The 19,718-nt window shown below is 51.6% G+C and overlaps 1 protein-coding gene across 6 annotated transcripts in view; it reads left to right on the top strand.

Moving 5' to 3' along the window:
- Positions 1 to 19,513, top strand: part of LDLR (low density lipoprotein receptor) — a 36,240-nt gene extending 16,727 nt beyond the window's left edge. For 2 of the 6 annotated variants that reach the window (XM_022557160.3, XM_089905464.1), the window contains exons 5-18: positions 92 to 214; positions 2,408 to 2,530; positions 3,987 to 4,106; positions 4,583 to 4,708; positions 6,237 to 6,408; positions 6,495 to 6,722; positions 9,903 to 10,021; positions 10,328 to 10,467; positions 11,878 to 12,019; positions 12,130 to 12,318; positions 13,108 to 13,227; positions 15,556 to 15,633; positions 16,947 to 17,104; positions 17,758 to 19,513. In XM_022557160.3, coding sequence (XP_022412868.1) covers positions 92 to 214; positions 2,408 to 2,530; positions 3,987 to 4,106; positions 4,583 to 4,708; positions 6,237 to 6,408; positions 6,495 to 6,722; positions 9,903 to 10,021; positions 10,328 to 10,467; positions 11,878 to 12,019; positions 12,130 to 12,318; positions 13,108 to 13,227; positions 15,556 to 15,633; positions 16,947 to 17,104; positions 17,758 to 17,793 — 1,874 coding nt within the window. In that variant the 3' untranslated portion in view covers positions 17,794 to 19,513. Of the gene's footprint in view, positions 1 to 91; positions 215 to 2,407; positions 2,531 to 3,986; positions 4,107 to 4,582; positions 4,709 to 6,236; positions 6,409 to 6,494; positions 6,723 to 9,902; positions 10,022 to 10,327; positions 10,468 to 11,877; positions 12,020 to 12,129; positions 12,319 to 12,791; positions 12,915 to 13,107; positions 13,228 to 15,555; positions 15,634 to 16,946; positions 17,105 to 17,757 lie in introns of those variants that run through there. The other 4 variants (XM_089905462.1, XM_089905463.1, XM_089905461.1 and 1 more) reach the window with 4 other exon arrangements.
- The last annotated feature ends 205 nt before the right edge of the window (positions 19,514 to 19,718 follow it).

Below are 19,718 nucleotides of genomic sequence, written 5' to 3'. Positions count from 1 at the left end.
ACAGACTGGAGAAAAGTCTAAGAAAACGGTTGTGTTAGGGTGCTTTCCTGCCCACTTTCTTATTTTCCACACCTGGCTCTGTCTTTCCCAGCCGTGGCCACCTGCCGGCCTGACGAGTTCCAGTGCTCGGATGGGACCTGCATCCACGGCAGCCGGCAGTGCGACAGGGAGTATGACTGTAAGGACCTGAGCGACGAGCTGGGCTGCATCAATGGTAAGCTCTGTCCCGCCAGGGTCCAGGGCCATGGGGAGATGTAGGGGGATGAGCATGGTGCATCCCAGACAAGTGAGGAGCCTCCTGTGTGTCCTTGGGCAAGTTACTTGACCTCTCTGAGCCTCACGTCCACTTATCTGCCAAATGGGCAAAATGTAAGCACCTACTTCAGGACTGTGAGATTTAATGAGGTCAGAGTGTACAGAGCTCATGTCCCTGAGCTCAGAGTTACATGCACAGTACGATTCCATGTAAAGCACTTTGCTGAATTTACAACATAGCAGTTCCGCTTCTGGGAAACTTGCACTGGGAGAGAAGCTCTAGAACAGGCAGAGCAGCACTGTCCTAACAGCAGAACACTGGAAGAAACCCAAATGTTCATCAGCAGTAGAATTAATTAAAAATATATATACGTATTTGTTTATTTATCTATCTATTTATTTATTTATGGCTGCATTGGATCTTCGTTGCTGTGCGTGGGCTTTCTCTAGTTGCAGCCAGTGGGGGCTACTCTTTGTTGTGGTGCGCAGGCTTCTCATTACGGAGGCCTCTCTTGTTGCGGAGCATGGGCTCTAGGCGCACTGGCTTCTGTAGTTATGGCACAGGGGCTCAGTAGTTGCGGCTCACAGGCTCTAGAGCACAGGCTCAGTAGCTGTGGCTCGCAGGCTTAGCTGCTCCGCAGCATGTGGGATCTTCCCAGACCAGGGATTGAACCCATGTTCCCTGCATTGGCAGGTGGATTCTTTTTTTCTTTTTTTTTTGCTGTATGCGGGCCTCTCACTGTTGTGGCCTCTCCCGTTGTGGAGCACAGGCTCCGGACGCGCAGGCTCAGCGGCCATGGCTCACGGGCCCAGCCGCTCTGCGGCATGTGGGATCTTCCCGGACCGGGGCATGAACCTGTGTCCCGTGCATCGGCAGGCGGACTCTCAACCACTGCGCCACCAGGGAAGCCTGGCAGGTGGATTCTTAACCACTGTGCCACCCAGGAAGTCCCAAAATGTTTTTTCAATTGTGGTAAAATACCTATAACATAAAATTTACCATCTTAACCTTTTTTTTTTTCTTAGCCATTTTTTAGGTCAAGTTCAGTAGTGCTAAGTAACCGTCACTACCATCCATTGCCAGAACTCTTTTCATCTTCCCAAATTGAAACTCTGTCCTCGTGAAACACTCACTCCCCCTCTCCCTCCCCCAGCCCCTGGCACCCACCATTCTACTTTCTGTCTCTATGAATTTGACTCCTCTAGGGACCTCATGTAAGTGGAATCACACAGTATTTGTCTTTGTGTGACTGGCTTATTTCACTGAGCATGATGTCTTCAATGTACATCCATGTTGTAGCAGGTGTTAGAATTTCCTCCCTTTTTCAGGCTGAATAACATTCTATTGTATGGATGGACCACATTTTGTTTATCCAGTCATCTGTGGATGGATACTTGGGTTGCTTCCACCCCTTGGCTGTTGTGAATAGTGCTGCTGTGAACAGGGGTATATGGAAATAATTTTAAATGGCACATAGTGGAATACCATACAGCTGAGAAAATGAGGCTACAGCCCTTGTCTGCAGCCCAGGCAAACCTCATAACCTTGTGGTTGGGAGCAAGAAGGAAGTTGTAGGAATTTACTGGGTACAGTTATTATATCATACTCAAAAACAAGCAAAATTCAACAATATATTGTTCATTCATACATGTTTGATAGAATGATTAATGAAAAAATAAGGAAATGATAAACCCATAATTCAAGACTATCATTACCTCTGGGGGTAGCAGAGAGTAGGGGGAAGGGATGGCAAAGACCACTATAATAGTCTCTGTCAGGGCCCAATGGTACAGGCCAGATAGTAAGTATTTTCAGCTTTGTGGGCCATAGTCTCAATTACAACTACTGGACTCTGCTATTATAGCGTGAAATCCACCGCTGACGGTATGTAAATGAATGGGCAGGGCTGTGTGCCAATAAAACTTTATTTAAACCAACAGGCAGTGGGCCAGAGTTTCCCAGCCCCTGCTCTTGGTGACATTCTAATTCTTAAGCTGAGTGGAGGCTTCACAGGTGTTCAATAATTATTCTGTTTTATTACCAAATACGTTTGCATCTATTCTTGCATGAATAAGCTATCATATTAATAAAAAGCACTAAGTGGGCTCCTGCTGTTCAGAAGCACCTGATCCTCCTCTGTGGCTCTCATAGTGACTCTGTGTGAGGGACCCAACAAGTTCAAGTGCCAAAGCGGCGAGTGCATCTCCCTGGACAAAGTGTGCGACTCAGTCAGGGACTGCCGAGACTGGTCGGACGAACCCCTCAAGGAGTGCGGTGAGCCCTGGGGTGCGGGCAGCTGGCAGAGCAGGGGTGGGACCCAGACGTGGGTGCTGCGGTGCTGCGAGGGGCTGGCCCACCCAGGCCCACAAGTGCTGTGGGGTGAGACAGATGGTGGAGGGGGTGCTGGGGATAAGTGGATTGCCTTCTAAGCCTTAGTTTTCCCAGCTGTAAAATGGGACAGTAACTGCTCCCACATCCTAGGGCTGCTGGGGATCAAATGATGCAATGCGTGTAGTTTTAGCAGTGCTATGACCCATATTTTGGACTTTATAGGCCATAAGGTCTGTGTCACAGCTCTTCAACTTGGCCATTGTAGCAGAAAAGCAGCCATACAAATGCATACACGTGCATATGAATGCTTGGGGCCGTGCTCCAAGGGATCTTTTATTATGGATACAGAAACTTGAATTTCATAGAACTTTTTCATGAAATACCATTTTGCTTTCGATTCTTATTTTTCTTTTCAACTATTTTTAAATGTAAAAACCCTTCTTAGCTGTGTAAGAGCAGGTGGAGGGCTGGCTTTGGCCCATGCCTGGTACAGAGGGTAAGAGCATAGATTCTGGAGCCGAGTGCCCTGGGTTCGAGTCCAGTGCTGTGATCTTGGGCAGGTCATTTAATCTGGCCGTGCCTCAGTTTCCCCAGCTGTAGTTCCCTTGCCTTTAGGGTTGTAGGGAGGATTAAATGGGTTAATATATGTAACTGTAGGAAGTTGTATGTGGCTTTTATTTATTTATTTTTTTGCGATACACGGGCCTCTCACTGCTGTGGCCTCTCCTGTTGCGGAGCACAGGCTCCGGACGCACATGCTCAGCGGCCATGGCTCACGGGCCTAGCCGCCCCACGGCATGTGGGATCCTCTCAGACCGGGGCATGAACCTGGGTGCCCTGCATCGGCAGGCGGACTCAACCACTGCGCCACCAGGGAAGCCCCGGCTTTTATTTTTTATAATTAAAAAAATTGTAATTACGGTTAAAAAAACATAAAAATTTACCATCTTAACCATTTTTAGTGAAGTTCAGTAGTGTCTTAAGTACATTCACGTTGTCGTGCAACCATCACCACCATCCATCTCCAGAACTATTTCATCTTGCAGAACTGAGACTCTGTCCCCGTTAAACACTAACTCCCCCCTCCCCCTCCCCCAGCCTCTGCACACACCATCCTACCTTCTGTCCCTATGAATTTTACTCCAATAGGGGCCTCGAGGTGGAATAGTGCAGTATTTGTCCTTCTATACCTGGCTTATTTCACTCAGTATAACATCCTCGTGGTTCATCCATGGCGTCCCATGTGACAGTGGCTGAGTCCTCTTAGGAGTCATGGTACTTCTGCAGCTGCACAGTCATTGTGGTGATTATAATGATGACGGTGAAATAGCACAGGGTGGCGGGAGAGTGGTGGCTGGAGGCCAGAGTGTGACCGGTCCCCATCCCCCACCTGGCACAGGGACCAACGAGTGTCTGGACAACAAGGGCGGCTGCTCCCACATCTGCAACGACCTCAAGATCGGCTACGAGTGCCTGTGTCCTGAGGGCTTCCAGCTGGCGGACAAGCACAGATGTGAAGGTGATTCCCGAGCCCCAGCCCTTTCCCTGGACATGGGGAAGGTCAAGCCCTCAGCCTCAGTTTTCCCATCCATTAAGTGGGCGTGGGCACCGTCCCCTCTGTACAGGGCTGGTAGGAGGCCAGGTGCACGGGCCAACTGTCGCCGGCTTGGCTGTCAGGGAGGACTTGCTTCTGGCCTTTGGGGATTAATAATTAAGAAAGAAATCTCAGCTGACTCAGCTTGACCCTGCTGGCTGTGCCCTGAGGTGAATGGTGAGGTCAGGGTCACTGTTAGAGGTGACACTTGGCTGTTTCCAAGATTTTGTTGGTCAGAGTCCCCGGCCCTGGAGGTCTTCCCCAGAGGGGATGAGCTATCCCCCATTTGATGAGCTGTCCCCCATTTGCCACTGGGATGCATGGCCTTTGGTCAGAGCCCATGGCTCCATCTGCACCCCGTGGGGAAGATGCCCCAAATCTCTCTGTGTCCCATCCCGCAGACATCGACGAGTGTCAGGACCCAGACGCCTGCAGCCAGCTCTGCGTGAACCTCGAGGGCAGCTACAAGTGCCAGTGTGAGGAGGGCTTCCAGCTGGAGCCCCTCACCAAGGCCTGCAAGGCCGTGGGTGAGTGCAGGGAGGCGGCGGGATGGGGAACGAACGTGGTGGGGAATTTTATCATCTGAACTTTGCACCGACTGCAGTGACCCGGGGGTAGACCATCTGCTCCGGAGGCCTCTGGTAGGTGAACACCACAGCCTAGTTAGGAATCGGGCTAGGGAGCTGCCCACACCTGTCCAACTTCTGTGAAGACGCAGATCAATCCCGTGGGGGATGGTTTGTAGCCCCCAGTCCCATGAGGGGCTTCAGGGCACAAGAAGTGGAAAGCCATGGCCTGAACAGCCTGCACCCCCTCCAGCTAAAAGAACTTATATCAAAAAAAGTAAATCCATTGAAAAGAGACCAAAATATAATTGTTCATAATGAAACAAAATAGTACAAATCACTGAGTTTCTTCTACCTGACGTTTAGGTTAGAACTGCAACCATGCACTAATTCTTAGAATCACCTAGATCAAGGGATCCCATGGTTTTGGAGGCATAGCTGTCCTGGTGAAGTTGACAGGTCACCCAAACATCCTTTGTCTTCTGTCATGTTCTGCTCTTGCAGTGTGATTCCAAATGAGGGCCAGTTTTGCAGAAATATTTTAGAGCTGTTTCCCCTAGGGCCTCTCAGTCATCATCCCTTTGACAGCTCCCTGGCTTCCCTCTGTTACATCCCCATGTGTGAAGCCCTCCAGGATTTGAGATTTCATTTTCATCCCATTCTGTAGGGTCAGGTCCCTACAGATGCCATCCCAGCTGGAATGGTGTCGTGGGAAGGGATATTCTGAGGGGGCTCAGTTGTAGAAGGCTCGGTGTGTTGGTGGATATTGATGTCATGGTTATAGCACAGCCCCCAGAGTCAAAGTGACCCAGGTTCGAATCCCAGCTCTACCACCCACTAGCTGTGTGACCTTGGGCAAGTCACTTCTCTCTGAGCCTTAATTCCCTTATCTGTACAGGGAGTTGACAACAGCCGCTGCCTGTTAGGAGGGTGAGGATCAATGAGAGAAAAACGTAGGAAAAGCACTAAGCAGAATTCCCTGACATTAGGAATCACTTTGTTTACATTTGCTGTTATCATTTCTTCATCTTTACGTTCTTCAATGTAAAATGCTGGGGCCCAGATGTTTTCAAATGTAGGTTTTACTATTATTCAGCTATGGTGAGGCCAACAGACCAAACCGGGGTTGTGGGAGAGCCTTTATTGTGGTTTCTGTGGGAAGGAACAGGCGAGTTTGAATAATTTCAGTGGTCTCTGGGGAATAGACGCTGGCCCTTGTTGTCTGGCACCTGTCCCTGGGGTGACTAGGGAAGGTGGATAGTGGGCAAGAGTGTGAGACCCCAATAAAGGATGTGGTGGGGTGTGGGCTGGTTAGTTTGCATTTGAAGTGAGTCATTTACCATGTCCTCCCCGATCCACATCAGAACCACTTTGTTAATACCCCAGGCAGGCATCCTGGTGTCTCCCCTGATTCAGTCAGACCCTGCAGGGTGACAGTGGAGGCCAGGGTCCCTTTCACTCTCCTGAACTCCCCTTCCTGGCTCCCCAGGCACCATCGCCTACCTCTTCTTCACCAACCGCCACGAAGTGAGGAAGATGACTCTGGACCGCAGCGAGTATGCCAGCGTCATTCCCAACCTGAAGAACGTGGTCGCCCTGGACACGGAGGTGGCCAGCAACAGAATCTACTGGTCCGACCTGTCCCAGAGGAAGATCTACAGGTGAGCCTGGGCCCCGCCCCGTGCAGCCCCAGTCCCTGAGTGGACTGAGGGCCCCTGGAGCTGACACTCTCCTCCTCTCCCCTCAGCGCCCAGATCAACAGAGCCTCCAGCTTCTCTTCCTACGACACTGTCATCAGCGAGGATCTCCAGGCCCCCGATGGGCTGGCAGTGGATTGGATCCACAGCAACATATACTGGACTGACTCCATCCTGGGCACCATCTCAGTGGCTGACACCAAGGGTGTGAAGAGGAAGACGCTCTTCCAAGAGAAAGGCTCCAAGCCACGGGCCATTGTGGTGGATCCCATCCACGGGTGGGTATTCCCAGGGCTGGTGGCACAAAGAACACGGGTGGGGTTCATGAACCGATTAGGGCTCCAGGTGGGGGGAGGTTTGTGCTGAGGTAGACCAGACTGAGTTGGATGCAGGCTGTCCCGAACCCCGGGATGCTCTCGATGTCAGAAAAGAACAAGGCCCAGGGCTTCCCTGGTGGCGCAGTGGTTGGGAGTCCGCCTGCTGATGCAGGGGACACAGGTTTGTGCCCCGGTCCAGGAAGATCCCACATGCCGCAGAGCGGCTGGGACCGTGAGCCATGGCCGCTGAGCCTGCACGTCCAGAGCCTGTGCTCTGCAACGGGAGAGGCCACAACAGTGAGAGGCCCGCGTACCGCAAAAAAAAAAAAAAAAAAGAACAAGGCCCAGAATGTGGGCCTCCCCACCCATCCTATGGGGGCCCTGGGGGTCGATGCCCCACCATGTCTTCTGTGTCACCTGAGGTGGAATCAGACCCTGAAAAGCCCTGCCCTATGGAATAGAATCCAAAATCAGAGATTAAATACTGATTTAAATTGATATTAGAGGGACTTCCAGGCGGTCCAGTGGTTGGGATTCCATGCTTCCACTGCAGGGGCCGTGGGTTCAATCCCTGGTAGGGGAACTAAGATCCCAGTGCCGGGAGATGCGGCAAAAAAAAAAATTTATATTAGAAATGAACACTTGTTAGAAGTTAGAAATTTAAATTCCAATGTAGTATTATACGGCAGAGTATCCTACACTGAGACAGGATTGCAGAGATGTTTAAAAACGCTCTGGGTCAATGTTAGCCGACTGACACATCACCGCCCGTGGATCACCCTCCTCGGGGTCCGCAGGCCCCGTGGCTGACTCAGCAGCTCCAGTGTCCCCAGGGACCCGTGTCCCCTGGCGGAAAGTCTCTGTCCTCTGTCACACGTACCCTGCACCTGCAGTACACACCAGCTGCCCCGGTACATCATGTGTGGCATTTCACAACCCCAGGATGGGCAGGATGTTCTGGCTGCAATAACTGGAGAAAAGGGAGCATTGGGCCTCAGGGAGAAAATGTTGGCAAAGGCGCACTTGGCTGTCCTTGCATGGTGTCCGTGGCTCAGAACGGACAGACCCCCCTTGGGGTGAAGGTGGGCATGTCAGGTCCTCGTCAATCAAGACTAATGCTCTCATTTGGTGGAGGGTCACCCGGTCCACCCTACTGCCAGCAGAGAGAGACACCCTCCCCGACACACTCCACTTATTATTATTTATTTTTAAATATTTATTTATTTATTTGGCTGCGCCAGGTCTTAGTTGCAGCACGCGGACTTCTTAGTTGCAGCATGCATGTGGGATCTAGTTCCCTGACCAGGGACTGAACCCGGGCCCCCTGCATTGGGAGCGGGGAGTCTTACCCATCGAACCACCAGGGAAGTCCCACACGCTCCACTTAGATGCGTGTTGTGTGCTCTGCTATTGATTGATTGATTGATTGATTGATTGCCTCGCTGCATGGCTTGTAGGATCGTAGTTCCCTCAACCAGGGGTCAAACCCGTGCCTGGAAGCTCAGAGTCTTAACCACTGGACCGCCAGGGAGTCCCCAAGTGCTCTGCTTTTGTGTTTCTTCCCCCCACCCCCAATAGCATGGAATTCTCTGCCCGACCTGGCTCTTTCATTTGGCCTATGGGTTTCCTTCCCTGCCAACCCAATGGGCCATGATTTATTTAAACTGCTATCCAGCCCCTGGAAATTTAGGTTTTTACCCCCTGCCTCATACAAAGTAGCCATGAATACCTTTGAATGCCTTTGAAGGTGAGTCGCTGCAGTTTATCTGCAGGATAACATTCTAGAATTTGGATTACAAATAGGTCTGAGGGTACTTACATGGACATAGCCTCAAATTGTCCTTCCAAGCAAACATTGTGATACTGACCCTCTCGCCAGAGGCGCACCCTAGGACCCGTTTCCCCACACTCTCACCAAAGGGTTTTCCATCTTTGTAATCATGATGGGGAGGGTGTATTCCAGGGTAGTTTTAATTTGTATTAGGTCACTTGTGAGTTAGCCTGAGCATCTCTTCAGATGTTTAAAAGCCCTTGGAGCGACTTCCCTGGAGGTCCAGTGGTTAAGACTCCGAGCTGCCACTGCAGGGGGCACAGGTTCAATCCCTGGTCGGGGATCCTGCATGCTGCAGGATATGGCAAAAATAAATAAGATAAATGAAGATTTAAAAAAGAAAGAAAGAAAGAAAATGAAAGCCCTTGGAGATCCACTTGTAAGTATGGATCCAAAAGAATTGAAAGTAGGGACAGAAACAGATGTTTGTACACCCGTGTTCTTAGCAGCATGATTCACAGTAGCCAAGCGTCCATCTGCAGAGGATTAGATAAACAAAATGTGGCCTGTGCATACAGTGAGACTTTATTCAGCCTTAAAAACCTGCTACAACATGGATGAACCTTAAGGACATTACGCTTAGTGAAATAAGCCAGTCACAAAAGGATAAATACTGTATGATTCCACTTATACGAAGTCCCTAGAGGAGTCAGATCCATGGAGACAGAAAGTAGGAGAGTGGGTGTCAGGGGCTGGGGGAGGGGGAAGGGGGAGTCAGTGTTTAATGGGGACAGAGTTTCAGTTTGGGGAGGAAAGAAAGTTCTAGAGATGGACAGTGGTGATGGCTACACAGCAGTGTGAATGTACTTAATGCCACTGAATTGTATACTTAAAAATGGTTAAATGCTAAATTTTATGTTATGTGTGTTTTACCACAATTTTAAAAAATCTCTCTTTGTGTGTGTGTGTATATATACATGTATGTATATGTAGGGGTGTGTGTGTGTGTGTGTGTATATATATATATATATATATATTTGTATTTAAAAAGCCAAAAAATTACCCCCCCCCCCAAATTTATAAAAAGCCCTTAGAAAGCAGTGTTCAGGGTGCAGATTCCAGGGCCCCAGTCCCAACACTGGAATGAAAACCTCCCTTTGTTCTCAAACGTCATCCAAATCCTGCCAGGTCTCACCAGGTGTGGGCCTTGAGGGCAGCAAGGTCAGGGAAGCAGAAAGAACCCATCCAGGGTCTCCCCAGAACCAACTGGGAGTCCTGGCCTGGCTGCTTCAGGGGCAAGCAGCTCTTCTGGGTAGGCAGAGCCTCCCTCCCTGATGTCCTCCTGTCTGTCCTTCCCCCTGTCCCACCAGCTTCATGTATTGGACAGACTGGGGAACCCCCGCTAAGATCAAGAAGGGGGGCCTGAATGGCGTGGACGTTTACTCGCTGGTGACGGAGGACATCCAGTGGCCCAATGGCATCACCCTGGGTATGTTGGGAGCACAGTGGTCCTGGGGGGTCAGGCACAGTCTGGAAGAGAGGAAATGGCCACGGGCCTCCCTGAGATTTTATAACCTGAAACTCAGCTCCCATTCCCCCACATACCTGCATACGGTTCAGGCTCACACATGGGGGTGGGGATGGGGGCAGGGTCTGAACTGCTTTCCTGGGCGCGTCTCTGCTGGGTCCTTGGGGGTCTCCCTCCTGTGGGGAGCAGCGTGCCCAAGCCCCAAGCACCGCCCCCCGCATCACGTGTGACCACTCCTGTCCCCCCCACCCCCATCTTGGATTCTAGATCTTTCCAGCGGCCGCCTGTACTGGGTCGACTCGAAGCTGCACTCCATCTCCAGCATTGATGTCACTGGGGGCAACCGGAAGACCATCCTAGAGGACAAGAAGAATCTTGCGCACCCCTTCTCCTTGGCCATCTTTGAGGTGGGTGCTGGGGGCAAGCGGTCGCTGCTTCCGTGCTTGCGGGAATTCACGGTCAAGTGCTGCTGACTGAGCATCACTTACATACAAGGCGCGAGCGCTCCTGCTAACAGGTCCACACACATCGTGTAGTCATTCAAGCCCAGACTAGGTCAGAAAGCTGCTGGTGACCATGAAGAGGTCTTAGACCAGGAATTAGGGATTTCCCTGGCAGTCCAGTGGTTAGGAATTAGCGCTTCCACTGCAGGGGGCCCGGCTTCCATCCCTTGACGGGGAACTAAGATCCCTGCAAGCCGTGAGTCAAGGCCAGAACAAAAGGATGCTGCTCAACACCCTGCAAGAGAAGGGGGGTGCCCATCAGGAAGGCTTATGTGGCCCTAAATAGCATCCCAGTGGGGAAACTCTGCTCTAAAGAATGTTGCTGTACAGTTGACCCTTGAACAACGTGGGGTTTGGGGCACTGACCCTTCACACAGTCGAAAATCTGAGTATAATTTAGAGTTGGTCCTCCGTATCCAGGGTTTGTTGGTATCTGTAGTTCCACATCTGTGGATTCAACCAGCTGGGAATCGTGTATTTACTATTGAAAAAAATCCACGCAGTTCAAATGCATGTTGTTCAAGGGTCAACTGTATTCGTAAACCCATGTTCAAGCAGCACAATCCACAAAAGCCAAGAGTTGGAAGCAACCCAAGTGTCCATCAGTGGATGACTGGATAAACACAATGTGGTCCATCCATCCAATGACATATTATTCAGCCTTAAGAAGGAAGGAGATTTTGACACCTGCTATAACTTGGATGAACCTTGGGGACATTATGCTCAGTGAAATAAGCCAGGCACAAAAAGACAAATACTGTGTGATTCCACTCATTTGAGTCCCTAGAGGAGTCAGATTCATAGAGACAGAAAGTAGAATGGTGGGCGCCAGGGGCTGGGGGAGGGGGATGGGGAGTGAGTGTTTCATGGGGACAGAGTTTTAATTTGGGAAGATGAAAAAGTTTTAGAGATGGATGGTGGTGACACAACAATGTGAATATACTTAATGCCAAAGAACTGGACACCTAAAAATGGTTAAGATGGTAAATTTTACATAATGTGTATTTTACACAATTATTATTATTTTTTATTTTTATTTCTTTGCCGCGCTGCTTGGCATGTGAGATCTTAGTTCCCTGATCAGGGATCGAACCCACGCCCCCTGCACTGGAAGCGTGCAGTCTTAACCACTGGACTGCCAGGGAAGTCCCCACAATTAAAAATTTTTTTAAGAAAGAAAAAAGAAATGATGCTACCACCTAGCACTGCTTGTCCCCCAGAGAACCCCAGTAACTTCAAGGGGTGTGGAGACAGTGGTCTGTGTCCCAGCCCCATGGTTGATGGGATCTGTCATCTTCCTTAACTCCCATGTAGGATAAAGTATTTTGGACGGATATTGTCAATGAAGCCATTTTCAGTGCCAACCGCCTCACGGGCTTGGACATTAATTTGATGGCAGAAAACCTGCTTTCTCCAGAGGACATCGTCCTTTTCCACAACCTCACGCAGCCGAGAGGTAAAGATGGGATGGCCACCCCCACCTCCACGTCCCTGCCGGCACTCTGGAATTTTCTAGAAATTTTCTGACCTCGTTCTCACCCTGCCTCCCTGACTTTTCCGCCACAGGGGTGAACTGGTGTGAGAGGACTGCCCTCCGCAACGGTGGCTGCCAGTACCTGTGTCTGCCAGCCCCGCAGATCAACCCCCGCTCGCCCAGGTTCACCTGTGCCTGCCCCGACGGCACGCGGCTGGCCGAGGACATGAGAAGCTGCCTTGCAGGTGGGGGCACCAGTCTGCCTCCTGCCACCCTTGCAGGTCAGCCCAGCAGCCGGACCTTCCTGACCCTCACTTTACTCATCCATCAAGTGGGAGAGCGAGGCCCCAGGAGGCCCTTGTAAGGCCTTTCTCAAATGCTGGGCGCATCAGCACTGTGCCTGGCAGGGAGATGGACTCAGTTCACCTGTAAGGTCTAGTTCTCTCTTTCCCAGACCTCTTGGGTGGGGGAGGGACTGATTTTATTTTATTTATTTATTATAAATTTATTTATTTTGTTTATTTTTGGTTGCGTTGGGTCTCTGCTGTTGCACACGGGCTTTCTCTAGTTGTGGCGAGCAGGCGCTACTCTTTATTGTGGTGTGCGGGCTTCTCATTGCAGTGGCTTCTCTTGTTGCGGAGCACGGGCTCCAGGCGCGCGGGCTTCAGCAGTTGTGGCGCACGGGCTTAGTTGCTCCGCGGCATGTGGGATCTTCCCGTACCAGGGCTCTAACCCGTGTCCCCTGCATTGGCAGGTGGACTCTTAATGACTGCCTGCGCCACCAGGGAAGCCCGGGACTGATTTTAGATGCAGACACTGAGGGAGAAGGTGGCCCCCTTTTGATTCTCCTCATCCTCAGAGAAAGTCTCTATTTGGGGTAGGAATCTTCCTTTTGAAAAACAACGTGTAATATAATAACATAGATATTGGTGGGTTTGTATTTTCACTGCGCTTATCTTCAGTTATTTCTTTGTGGCCCATGGCACTTGCTTCCTATCCATTGTCAGCAGCAGCGCAGCTATCAGTGGGGCTCAGGCTGCAGGGCACTCAGGAACCGTTTATTCTTTCAGAGACTGAACCTGCAGTGACCACCTGGAGGCCCTCCACGGTCAACTCGACAACCGTGGGTCCGAAGCGCACAGCCAGTCCTGAGCTCACCACGGCAGAGTCAGTGACGATGTCCCAACAAGGTAAAGGCTGGGGTCACCCTGGCCCTGGTTCATTGATATGAGCATGTTGGTGAAGAGACAGAGTGGATTTAGTCTTGGCTCCTTTTCTCACTGTCTCTGGCATGGTGGAAGCCTCAGTTTCCCTACCTGTAAAATGGAGCTAATAACAGTGCCCACCCACCTTCCTGGAATAGTGGGGATCACATGGGCTTTTTCAGGTGTCTGCCCAACAGGGCCAGGACTAGCATGAGGCAGGTCGGGCACTCCCTGGGGCAGCATCTAAAGGGGGCACCAGGGACTTCCCTGGTGGTCCAGTGTGTAAGACTCCGAGCTCCCAGTGCAGGGGGCCTGGGTTTGATCCCTGGTCAGGGAACTAGATCCCACATCCCACAACTAAGAGTTCGCATGCCGCAACTAAAGACCCCTGCAGGCCACAACTAAAGAAAGACCCACCCCTGCATGCCACAACTAAAGATTTCGCATGCTGCAACTAAAAGATCCTGCATGTGGCAACGAAGATCCCGTGTGCCGCAACTAAGACCCAGAACAGCCAAATAAATAAATATTTTTAAAAAATAAAATAAAGGAGGCACCAAAATACCCAAGATTCAAATAACATTTTAATGCAGTATTTTTTTAAAAAATCGAATCCTCAAACTATGGCGTATGGGGTCAGCCACCTGTTCTAGTAAATAAAGTTTGCTCAGAGCCAGGGTCTCATTGAGGCAGGATCTTGCTAAGTGTATAGTCAGATCCTGTTTTCCTAAAAGTTTTGCTATTTTGGTCACCATGAGGTATCGGCATTAATTTTTCTTTTCTTTTCTTTTCTTTTTTCTTGGCCGCACCGCGTGACTTGGGGAATCTTAGTTCCTCGACCAGGGATTGAACCTGAGCCCTCGGCAGTGAGAGCGCGGAATCCTGACCATTGGGCCGCTAGGGAATTCCCATTGGCATTAATTTTGATTTTTAAAAACAATGCAGGGACTTCCCTGGCGGTCGGAGATCTAAGATCCCGCATGCTGCACAGTGTGGCCAAAACAGGAGAAAAACAAAAAAACAATGCATTATAATATTACTGGTTTACTGAGTTTTGGGGGGACCCCTTTAAATTTAGTGCCTGGGACGAGTCCCTCTCTCTCCTCATCTTAGCCCACCCTCAAGGTCATGATCTACCTCCCCAGCTGGAGGAGGTGAAAGCTGGGCTCTCAGTGAATTGGAGCCCACCATTTGCTGCTTTGTCCAGCAGAGGGCGCCCGACCCCGTTTTTGAGCAGCCCGGAAACAGAGCTCAGACTTTTCTGGCCAGGAGAAAAAAAAAAGGCACATCAGCAAGTTTCAGACTTTTTTTTTTTTTTTTTTTTTCCCCTCAGAGTAGCTGAATCCTTTGTTCAACCATAAAGGAGATAAAACAGGAACTATATGGTTGAGGGAGGCCCAGAACCCTTCTCACTTGAAGGACCACTGCTTAAAAAACCATTTCACAGATGGGCCCGTCGAGGGCTTCTCGAATTTGGCAAAGGAGCCCTTTTAAGGGAAAAGTTTTTCAAGGACACCGATGCTGCCCAAAATTATTTTTGTGACAAGGTTTCTTAAATATGCGTAGTGTAAAACTGCATGTAAACTGTCCACAACACGTGCGACAGCGGATTGAATTAAAACCCAGAGGGATTTGAACACAACCGGAGACGGTCATCACTGTTCATCGGCCTATGTGTGGCTTGAATGTGGCTTGTGCAGTCTTCCCAGCTCACTGGCCTGTTTGTAGGCCTTTAGACTTTCACGTGCACGGCCCCTCACATTGTCCGGCCCAGGTGCACGGGCGTGGTTATATAATGAGGTCCCCCCCCCACCGCTTCCAATATTTCTTATTAGGTGGGGACAGCTGGCGCAGGACTATGGGGCTTTGGTGCGATGCAACCCAGGCACTGGGATTGCTGAGTATTACGGGGACAGAAGTTGGCCCCTGCCCCATCCAGAAAAGGCTCCTTGTCATCAAATGCAGAAGCAGGTTGAAAAATTCCACCAGTGACCTCGCCAGCCACTGGGAATGTATCTGTAGGCGTTGGTCTCAGGGACCAGCAGTCCCTTCCCCAGTGCCTTGTAATGTGAGGCTAAAGGACCCTCTTAAATTTGCCCCAAATCCCATAACCCCGATTGCTAACAAGCGAGGCCCTGGAGGAAGCCAGCCCGGCTCTTCTCACACCTGGGAGATGCTCCAAGTTCCTTTGAATGTTTGAGGACACTGAGAAATGTCAGGCATTTTCCTTTGCGGGTTGTCATCATACACCTGCTGTGTTTTCCCGCCCCTCACTGGGGAACTGGGCCTCACTTTCTCCTTTCTCCCTCGCAGTCCTGGGTGATGTTGCCGGCCGAGCGGATGCGGAGAGGCCCCAGGGCGTGGGTGCTCTGTACATCGTCCTCCCAATCGGTAAGCCTGTGGCCGGTCCTCCCCTGGTTCCCGGGTTCCTACAAAATGATCTCCGTGCCCAGTAAGCCAGTCTGGTCCACCTTTCCTCCAGGAATGGGGTAGCCCTGCTGCGCATCCTGTTCATCACTGGGCCCCCCTTCCTAGCTTCATTTACTTAACAAATATAGTTGAGCGCCTACTGTATACCAAGATTGCTTCCGGGCACTGGGGACCCAGCCCTGAAAGAAACAAATATTCCTCCCCCCACCCCCCACCCCCGCCTCGGAGCTGACAGTGAGCAGAGTGGGGCAGTCGATGTGTCACATGGGGGAAGTGGGGCTGGGCCAGGGTCCCTGGTGTGAGTATGGGCGGCCTCACCAACACCCAAGGGATGGGAGGGCAACCAGCAGGGGCGCCTCCTAGTGAGCGGTTCTCTTGCAGGGGGCAGCTTGGAGATTTCTGCTTTCCCCCCCTCACCCATCAATCATGGCTTGGTCAGCATCACACCCATTTTTCCTTTTCGAAAAAAGTCCTTTCAAGGTGTCCCTTCACAGAGATGAGAGATCTAAGTGCCCAACAGCTGTGCGCTGTGGGTTGGCGGCTGGGCCCCTTACCTTCCTTGGGGCTGTCGGGGGCCCAGCAGAGCCTGAGCCTCTCCCACCCTCTGGACCAGAATATTTTTCAGACCTGGGCCAGGTGAGCCCTTGGCTGTTCCCTGGATCTGGGGGAGGGGGTAGGGAGGGGACAGGAAGTGCCACCCCAAGGCCCACCATAAAGGCCCACCATGCAAAGAGGGATCCAGCCCCACCCAAGTTCAAACAGAACCAGAGTACACTGTGGCCCTGTATGTAGAGAACAGTCCTATTTCTGAAAAAGCGGCGGCTCCCATGTGACTAATCACAGAAACAAACTGGAAGAATTGACAATAGTTGGGTATTCAGAGGGTGAGGCAGGGCTTCCCTGGTGGCGCAGTGGTTGAGAGTCCGCCTGCCGATGCAGGGGACACGGGTTCGTGCCCCGGTCCGGGAGGATCCCACATGCCGCGGAGCGGCTGGGCCCGTGAGCCATGGCCGCTGAGCCTGCGCGTCCGGAGCCTGTGCTCCGCAACGGGAGAGGCCACACAGTGAGAGGCCCGCGTACCGCAAAAAAAAAAAACAAAAAAAGAAAGAGGGTGAGGCAGTCACAGTGGTCTTCAAGCTAGAGATTTGTTATGCTCATAGATAGATTTTTTTATTTTTACAACGGGCAAGTACTGCTTTAAATGCAGAATAAAAACCTGTACAAGTTGAAAGGGCCTGACAGCTGAAGGCAACATCTCTCCCCTCTCCCTGCAGCGCTGCTCATCCTCCTGTGCTTCGGGACCTTCCTCCTCTGGAAGAACTGGCGGCTTAAGAGCATCAACAGCATCAACTTTGACAACCCTGTGTACCAGAAGACCACGGAGGACGAGGTCCACATCTGCCGCAGCCAGGATGGCTACACCTACCCATCGGTGAGCCGCGCCACTTGGGACCTCTCTGGTGCCCGTGTGTCCGTCTGTGTGTCTGTCATGCCTCCTCAGGGCCAGGTCCTCCCCGGAGAGCAGACATTCTCACGGTGTGGGGACGGGGCCAAAGGATAAGCAAAAGGATCGTAGGTCCGAGGGTGAAAGCCAGAAGGGGGACGGAGAGTGGTTTGTGGGTCTGGGAGGGAGGGGATGCAACTTTAGGTGGGCAGGAAGGCTTCTCTGAGCAGGGAGTGTATGGTGTGCAGAAGGCACCACCTGTGCAAAGGCCCTGTGGCGGAACCCTGCCTGGTGTGTTTGAGGAGCAAGGAGGCCACCAGTGTGACCGGAATGGAGAGAGTGGGGGAGGGTGGGAGGGGACAGGGCAGATGGAGCAACACCCTCGGAATGAGGTGGGAGACACGGAGCCACACGATCAGACTCGGGTGGTCACGGCGCTCCCTGGTGGCTGTGAGGGAGCAGGCTGGGACCAAGTTGCGGAGCTCCGAGACCCGGGGGGAAGCCACTGTGTGGGTCGAGCGGGCAATGCGTGGGGGCTGGTTGGCCGGAGGGGCCAGGAGGGAGTGAGGCGTAGGTGGCCTCTAGCCATGTTTACTGTATGTTGGACTGATGGTTTCCGGCGTTTACCGTTTTGTTGACAGAGACAGATGGTCAGCCTAGAGGATGACGTGGCGTGAGTCCCGTCCCTTCCCGGAACCTGCCGCTGGTCAGTCGCTGGCAGGAAGAACACTTTCTCCCCAGACCCTTGACCTGCCCCAAACCCTTCCTGAGACCTCGGGCGCCAAAAGCAGTGCTGGTGGTTGCAGCCCCGGAGCCTGTCTGCCTTGTCTGCCAAAGCTTTGTTTTATATATTTATTTGTTTGGGAGGCAGAACAGGCTTCCGACAGCGCCCACGGACCGGGTTTGGGTTGCATTTTTTCTTTCTTTCTTTACGCTTAAAGGAAAAGAGGAGGAAGGCGGACGAGCTGGGGGATGTTTCTGAGCTTCTCTCCTCCTTGACGTGCTCTTCCCCCAAGGGAATGATGGACAGAGGGACACGGAGCGGGAAAGCTAGTGGCTTTGAACGCACCAGAGCAGTTGCTACCAACAGGGTCCCGGGTAGCTGCTGCTTCACGTGCCCTCTAGCTCGAGCCTCACACTCAGGACTGAACGTGTTTACCTCTGCCTGCCGAGCTGATGGGATGGCCAGTGTTGGCCTTTGCTCTGCCACCCACAGGTTAGGATCAAACTAGGGTTTTCCAAGCTGGGTTTGCCCTCCCCTTATGCTGGGGAAGGGCCCCTGGTGATGGCTGGATCCAGCCTTCTGGGGGTGGCACCCGCTGAGCCCTATTCATTCACCAAAATCCGGCCATCCCCAGGGAAAACCTGAGCCACCTGTCACCCTTAATATGTATTAAGTGCCTGAGACCCCATTGCCTTGTGCGTGAAGATAGGTGGCTCCGACCTCTAACTGTGTCCCTCTGTCTGGGTGTGGGTGTCTGGACCCCAGCCCTGCCCCTTGCACTTTTTCAGTTTAGTTGTACACTGTGTAAAGTCGACAGTCTATTATTATTTTGCACTGCTTTCCGTTCTGGTTCTGTTCTGGCTGGAGAGAGTCCAGGTCGGTGATGGTGCGGACCTGGCCCCTCTCCCAGCATGTAGGGAGATGTGCGTGAGGAGGAAAGGGTCGGCCTGATCACAACTTCGAAGCCAAGATCAAGATCGAGACTATCTGGCTAGTGTTTCCACTTCTGTGCAGATGCCCCCCGAGCCGTTCATTTCCCCAATAAGCTGGTCATGGTTGGCGGGGGGGGGGGGGGGGGGGGGGGGGTCCATCTGAAACGTGCATGGCAGGTCTGCCCTGTAGGATATGCTCCTGGCCTCGAGCATTTCGCAGGACTTATGAAACAAGAATGCTTTCTGAAATTGACACACGTATCGCATTTGTGACCACAGAGTGGGGGTGGGGGGGTGCCTCCCACGGAGACTCTCTGAGGGGACTGTCTGCTGTACAACCACAGAACATGGCGGCCCTGCAGGAGGCTGTGAATGCCTTTTCTCTTTCTGAAGCATGTAAATAGATCCCCGGGCAGACAATGGGAGCTTTTTGTTATGTTTGCACTTTGTATATTTGTTGAAACATTTATCACTTATATGTATATAAAAAAAGATCTATTTATTTTTGCAAACCCTGGTTGCTGCATTGGGGGAAACTGTCTCTGAGACGCCTCGTCTTTCTGTACAAAAAGATTATTCGCACGTGCTGTGCGCAATGCTCTTCAGGAGAATCAGGTCTGTGTTGTATATATGGGTTGCTTTTCCGGGATGGGTATCGCTTTTTAAACCACTGTATAGAATGTTTTTATAGCCTGAATGTCTTACTGTGATCGATTAAATTTCTTAAAGTATTTGGCTAAACCAGAAGTGCTTTCTTCTTCTGTTCTCTGGCTCCCTCCATCTGTTGAGGGACTAGACTCCCCGGGGGGGAAGGATCTGGAAAGGGAACATCTCCCCAGAGCTCCAGCAGGCTGCAGGCTCTTGGCGATATTGTGCTCAGAGGGGAGCAGCTCTGCTGGGTGCTTCCCTGAGTTGGGGTTTTGCTAAATTTCCTGCTTGTTCATTC

The sequence above is a fragment of the Delphinapterus leucas genome, unplaced genomic scaffold, assembly GCF_059928025.1.
Source record: "Delphinapterus leucas isolate spDelLeu-1000000601 "Yukka" unplaced genomic scaffold, BTC_Dleu_Yukka2 spDelLeu_asBTCV2_sq25, whole genome shotgun sequence".
NCBI lineage: Eukaryota > Metazoa > Chordata > Mammalia > Artiodactyla > Monodontidae > Delphinapterus > Delphinapterus leucas.
Note: the sequence above shows the minus strand (reverse complement) of the source record. Positions and strands in the feature narration are given on the sequence as shown.